The sequence below is a fragment of the Limulus polyphemus genome, unplaced genomic scaffold (assembly GCF_000517525.1).
Source record: "Limulus polyphemus unplaced genomic scaffold, Limulus_polyphemus-2.1.2 Scaffold726, whole genome shotgun sequence".
NCBI lineage: Eukaryota > Metazoa > Arthropoda > Merostomata > Xiphosura > Limulidae > Limulus > Limulus polyphemus.
The window spans coordinates 304,902-311,820 of record NW_013666336.1 but is presented as its reverse complement, the minus strand read 5'-3'; the positions used below and the strand labels follow the sequence as shown (position 1 = coordinate 311,820).

Genomic DNA, 6,919 nt, shown 5'->3' with positions numbered 1-6,919 from the left:
AGAGTAGCCCAAGAGTTGGCGGTGGGTGGTGATGACTAGCTGCCTTCCCTCTAGTCTTACACTGCTAAATTAGGGACGGCTAGCGCAGATAGCCCTCGTGTAGCTTTGCGCGAAATTCAAAAACAAACAAACAAACTAGAAATACAACCCAAATATATAAACAGTATCAAAATGCATTTATCTTCTGGAACTAAATTTAAAACTTGAAATTAATGACATATCTGTAAATAAATATTAAAAATTAAGAAACGATTTAGATCAGAGGAGGAAAGTCTGAACGATATAACGAGTTATGTACTTCTTTTTTTAGTCATTACTTCAGGCATTAACTTTATTGTCACTGTCCAATCAAATGTAAACTAAATGTGAAAGTGTGTTATTTTACACATCATTGTTTGTTGTCATAACCAGCATGCGACATGTGTTCTGAGAAATTTTAATCACGTGTTTTAGTGATTGACCAGATTATTTGGTAATAACATCCAAAATATTTGTTGAGTTACAAATATATATATAGCCCGGGTGTGGCTTATATATTAGCGTACCCAAATAGTGAATCCTAAAATTATCGGATGTCTGCTCGTTGTCGTAAAAATGAACTCCGCACTTTGGAGCTGCAGTTTTTCTATAAGAGTGACAGTCAAATCCCATTATTTGATCAGACAATAATAGTCCAAAAGCTGGCGACGAGTGCTGTGAAATAACTGTCTTCCATCTAGTCTATCTGTTTCATATGAGGGAAGGCTTTTTTTGTGTGTAGCTTTGTACAAACATTCTGAAACTCTGTCGGCATATATAAATATATATGTGTGTGTAATCACTGTTGTCATTTCAAACATTCTTAAGTTTACAAAATTATCTATTTAAAGAGCAAATATTTAGTATCTTCACTTTACTGTGTTATGTTTCGTAAGCCTGAATACAGTGATTTTACATACATTAACGTACAGATGAGATACTAGCTACTTTAGTCTATATATGTTTATGTTAACATGCAGCGCTGCTGGTTAGCAAAACTTTTAATTGTTTAATGCTCTATGTTGCAGTTCTCGAATACTTTAAAGTGCAGAGTATTGAATCATTTGTTTCACTTGTTTTTATCCGGGAGACCAGCCAAATCTAGGAATTGGTATTACCTTATCACGGCAACGTTTAAATTTCTATTCTTCGTGGTTGTTTTTTACCCCAGTCTTCTTACTAGAGTTTTAACACCTTTAAAAGACGTCTCAGCTGTATTTCTGGACCAGTTTTCGATTTCTGTTGTTATTTTCTTAAGTCTACACTAAACATTAACAGCTGTCAAAATTCTGTCGTCATCTCCAGTTGATCAGCTTTCGAAATGTTCCTAATAAGAAATGTGAGCCTGTTTTGAAATATTTGGGTTTTCCGGTCATCCTTTACTCTAATCTAATTGGAGAGTTCCAATTCACTTCAATTTATTAAAAATGGCCTCAAAAATACGAAAAGAAAGTAACAACATTTCATTTATAACAACAGGTGATAAGATTTTATAAAAGTGATTTATTATATGACTAATAAGTCACACTAAAAACGAATATACTATATTCTGTCAAAATGTTTGTAATTCCTGTTAAATTAATAAATAATGACAATTTCTTTAATTTTATCTATAGAGGGTTTTTACTGTTTATGTTTTCCGTAAATCCAACTTTATGTTATCAATGAAACACTAATTTTGAAAATTAGGAAAAACATACTCTTGTCAATAGTTCATTCGCTTTTTTTTATACCTCAAGCAAAATTATTTCACTAAATTAAACCCACCTAAAGTATGTGGGTCTAAACGACCCACGTAGAACTAAAATCTAATAATTCTTTCTGCCTCTAGACAAATATAACTGGTGTATATAAACCGGAATTACAAATTTCACGTATTTTAAAGATTTTTGAATACTACTTCGTATTATTTTCTTATGTACACATTATTATTCAGATCTGAAAAATCACCTTATCTTATTCAGAAATGAGTAATATGTGTAATTTGTGTTTGTGTATAAAAATGCAATTGCGCTATTACCAGTATGACATCACATAACTTCAAAAGTGTACTCGGTTCCTCAACCTATGGATATTAAGTTATTTTTGATTTAACTGTTTCACGTAGTAGTTAAAGAGTCAACAAATTGTCAGTTAAATGTTTCATAGAGAAATAAGTAACATCATCAGATGTACGCTACTTAATTCACTGTATTAATTATTTTGCTGTCAAAATTCATCAATGACTGCTGAAATAACGTGTCCTTCTATTTGGATGGATTACTGTGTTATGCCTAGAACCAAGGTTGCTTGATTGTTTGTTTGGCCTTATGATACAGTACTATAATCCTGCATAGTGGCAAATCAAATTAAAATCACTGTCGGTGTGCTACAAGAAACACAACTTAGGTTAGATTATTAATAAAAAAAAAATACTTATCTCACCTGAATAGTGAGCGTGAATTATTTCCTAAAATAAAACTTAACGTGTTCAATTTATGTCTTTTTTTTTCATCTTGTTGTTGATTTAAAACAATTGTACATATTAAATTTGGAATATAAGTTGAATTTTTAATTATAAGAAAAGTTGACTGATTAATTTAACGTGGTTAAAGCCTTAAGCGCGTTTCTCTAAAATTAAACAAAAACAAGACCAAAACAAAACATTTAGGTAAATAGGACCACTAAATAGCAGATCGGAATAACAAAGCTACCAAAAAGTTACCTGATAGGTAAGTGGCCGTATACATTTTCTATTCAACCCAACTCAATAAATGTAACTTTTGTTTCTGAGCCCATTGAAATCGTGGTTCAAGTCACGTTCTGTACGTTCCAGATCATTGAACCCGTTAGAAACAAATTAATGAATTCAAGCTTTAGGAATACACTTCATGATATATAAATACGACAAAAGTTAGGGTACAAACTGTAAAATCCTTTACTTGTTCACGCAGGTCGCAGTAGTTTAATTAAGATTCTTCATTTCAAGCATATACGTTTTTTGTTACTTTAAATAACATTTCAAAAACTTCACCGTCGTTTCTATTTACTTATAAACCAACTTCACTGACTTCAGGTGTACATTTTTCACTTGCTATTTAATGGAAAAGATAGATACTATCAAAAGATTTGTTTTGTTGAATTTCTGGTGAAGCTATTCGAGGGCTATCCGCTCTAGTTGTCCCGAATTTTGATAGTCTAGAGGTTTGTTATTTCAGAGCAAAGCCTCATTTGGCTATATGCTGTGTCCACTACGGAGAATCGAACCCCGGATTTTAGCGTTGTGAGTCTGTGAACTTACCGCTGTCCCATCGTAGGACAAAGACTAGAGGGAAGGCAGCTAGTCAACGCCACCTACCGCCAACTCTTAGGCTACTCTTTATGAGCGAAAAGTGGGATTGATCGTACATTATAACTCCCCCATGGCTAAAAGGGTGAGCACGTTCGGTGACGGAATTCGAAACCACAACCCGCAGAGTACGTCCCTAACCACCTGATCATGCCAACCCACTTATTAAAAGGAAAAAAAAACTGATACATTTGTTCTGGTCCAAAACTTTTCAATCTTAAGATGAATCTGGTTGAATAACTTACTTGCCAGTAGCCAGACGTGATGTATACCAGATTGGGTGTATACATGTTTAACTTGTTTATTAATTGGAATTATTTTGGGATGTAGTACTGGAGCTGTCGCTAGGTTACCGCAGGAGTGTCACCAGAAAAGTTTGTTTGTTTGGAATTAGACACAAAGCTACACAATGGGCTATCTGTGATCTGCCCACCTCGGGTATCGAAACTCCGTTTCTGGCGTTGTAAGTCTGCAGACATACCGCTGTGCCACTGGGGGGGTGGCACACCAGAAAAGATAAAAAACATGTTGACAACAATATAGAAGTAGGGTCCAAAGTTCAAGGTCACGTGCAACGAAAAAAATTTAGCAGTGAAAGTATAAAAACTAAAATAAATACATATAACTGTGATTAAGCTTAAAGTTTATGTCAAAATCAATTAATAGAGGTTGCGATACCGGATCTGATAGCTCGTTTTAACAAACATAGTTGAACGTATAGAAATTCCATTTATTTTCTTAAAATGAGTCTTAAATAACACTTGGTGTAATATATGCGTGTTTGGACATATTGCTATTCACATTTGTATAGCAAAAGCTGTTAACAGATAGCTATTTGATTTTAGTCGGAGCAGGCTCGGCGGGAGCGGTGCTGGCCAACAGGCTTTCAGATGATCATTTAATAAAAGTTTTACTGCTGGAAGCCGGTGGATTACCAGATGTGATGACTGAGGTTCCACTTTTCGCCGGAGAGTTACAAGAGTCAAAGTATGACTGGGGCTACTCAACAGAGCCACAGACAACAGCCTGCCTTGGCCAGGTGGACAGAGTAAGTGGACGAATTCATATATTCCTAAAAAAAAGCAAGTTAACTTAGGTACATCTACTATGTTATACGTTTTAAAAAGGAGATAACATTTGTTCACGACCATTCCCTTTTTATATCAATTATCCAAACACACAACACAATACCGGAATAGTTATTTCATTAAGTATCAGTTTCTCTTATTCTACATACTCACTTATAATGTATCGCAGTCTCGTCAGTAAACATTCTTTTGATTTAGCAAGTTAATTGATACATTATCATACAACCCTACAATAACGCATTGCTGTCCCATATGTAAGCTTAATTATGAATTAATAGCTTAATACAAACTCGCATAATACAGAACTGTTACATCGTATATGATTTCGTGGATTAACAATAATAACGGAGCGTAGTATAAAACTGACCATATTTACTTTAGTATCGGTTTTTACTTGTTTATGAGTTTCATATAGAATTTGATACTTATGCACATTTACATTTGATACCTGGCGTAGAAACTGCTCTAGAGTTTTTAAAAAACATAGTTCGTGTGTCTGTTTGTTTGTATTTCAGGAAAAGAAAAAAAATTTAAATAGGAGAAGAAACTTAACCGTATAATGAAGTGACAGTCAGACTGATAAAATGGACCTCATCGTGACCTTGTGGTTAGCTAGCACATCAGACTGGGGATTCGAATGTCTCGGGTTCTAAAAGTGTTGCTAGAAGTAATGCATTGAACTTTCAGCTGTGATTGTGATGCTATAAAAATATAAAATAATAAATCCTGTTATTCGGTTAATAGTATAAACTTCAAGCGGCAGGTGCTCCCGATTGGCTGCTTTTCCTTGCTTCACAGTTCGCAGACCCATTGTATACATACAGTGTGTTCAGGTTAAACAAATAATCTGATAGTATTAATCGACTGATATTTTTTATCATAAACGACATATTATGTACATAAGTATTAAATGTCCAGATCAGAAGTCAGAGACTCTTTAGGTTCAGGAATAACCATTCCTAATTTTGAGCTACTGTTTGTTTGTTTATTTGAAGTAAATCTGTGCTCTGTCCATCTCGGGTATCGAAACCCGGTTTATGGCGTTGTAAGTCTGCAGACATACCGTTGTTTGAGCTACTGGATAGATGAAGAACAACCTTGTCGATACTTTTAACCGAATAATGAAACTGACCGTTTCTTTGTAATGCACTCACATTTGAAATTGTGGAGTGTTTTTAACAGCCCAAACGGTAAACCTTGTAGTACGCAGCCCAGCACGCTAACCATTAAGTAATAAATTAACAGTATCTTCACAACATAAATATTTCGCACATCACCACGAAGGTTTAGATTTTTTTTCCTCGTTCATGGTAAAAGGGCATCTCAGTATTAAAGATAAAAATTTGCATGTTTTAAATGGTGCAGATTTGTGAAGATGAGATTTTATATTTAAATATATTTTATTTCTTAGAGAAGCAAATGGCCACGTGGGAAAGGCTTAGGTGGCTCCAGTTTGATTAACTACATGTTATATGTGCGAGGTAACTCGCGTGATTATGACAACTGGGCCCAACAGGGGGCGTATGGTTGGAGCTGGGAGGATGTGTTTCCATACTTTCTGAAGTCCGAAGACAACAGAAATCCTGAAATCGCTTATAATGGTAAGTAAGTGTATATGTGTTCAAAATGTTGCCCGAGAATAATGTGTGTGAAACGTATACATATTGAAATGTACCTCTGATCATGTAAATTTAAATCTGCATAATTATGATAAACATTTAATAAAAACGTTTTAAACTGACTAACGCAAATGATGAGCAATGGTGGAAACGTAATTAAAAAGAAAAATCAGTTCGAATGATATCTTTTTTATGCTACTAACTGGTTTTAATATTTCGAAGCTACAATTACTAAAAAGCTAATTTATTTTAATACATATTTTCAAATTAAAAACTTTTTAATATTGCTGTAAAAAGGCTTGTTTACCAAGGACCTCTAAGTTCAGCAACAATGTTAACATAAAATCATGGTAACTGTCCATCAACGCAATTTATTTTTTACATTTAAAGATTATCATAATATTTGTTTTAAAAAAAAAGCATAATGTAAAATGGCTGAATGGAAGAAAACTGTTTTCCATTAGTTGTGGCGTTTATATCCTTGTACATTTTATTTTTTACCTGTTTCTGTCGTTTCTAATAAATCGCCCCCCAGTGACACAGCGGTATGTCTGCGGACTTACAACGCTAGAATCCGGGCTTCGATACCCGTGGTGGGCAGAGCACAGATAGCCCATTGTGCTTAATTACAAACAAACAAACAATCTAATAAATTAAAGAAACGATAAATTGAGGGATGAAGAAAAATAAAACTTATTGAACAAGCAAATAGAACAATTGAGAATTTGAATAATTAAATTATATAACTACTTAGGTTACGTGAGGAGGTAACGCCCCGGAAATAAAAAAGTTATTTCTATCAACTTTGTCGGCTAATAACGACATTTCTTTCTTACCAAATAATAATCATTTAAATTATAAACAAT

General features: G+C 34.0%; 1 protein-coding gene across 1 annotated transcript in view; it reads left to right on the top strand.

Annotated features, from left to right (window-relative positions):
* LOC106460190 (glucose dehydrogenase [FAD, quinone]-like) overlaps window positions 1-6,919 on the top strand; it is a 33,568-nt gene that overhangs the window by 3,130 nt on the left and 23,519 nt on the right. The window contains exons 2-3 of the mRNA XM_013919876.2: window positions 4,192-4,394; window positions 5,846-6,035. Coding sequence (XP_013775330.1) covers window positions 4,192-4,394; window positions 5,846-6,035 — 393 coding nt within the window. The remainder of the gene's footprint in view (window positions 1-4,191; window positions 4,395-5,845; window positions 6,036-6,919) is intronic.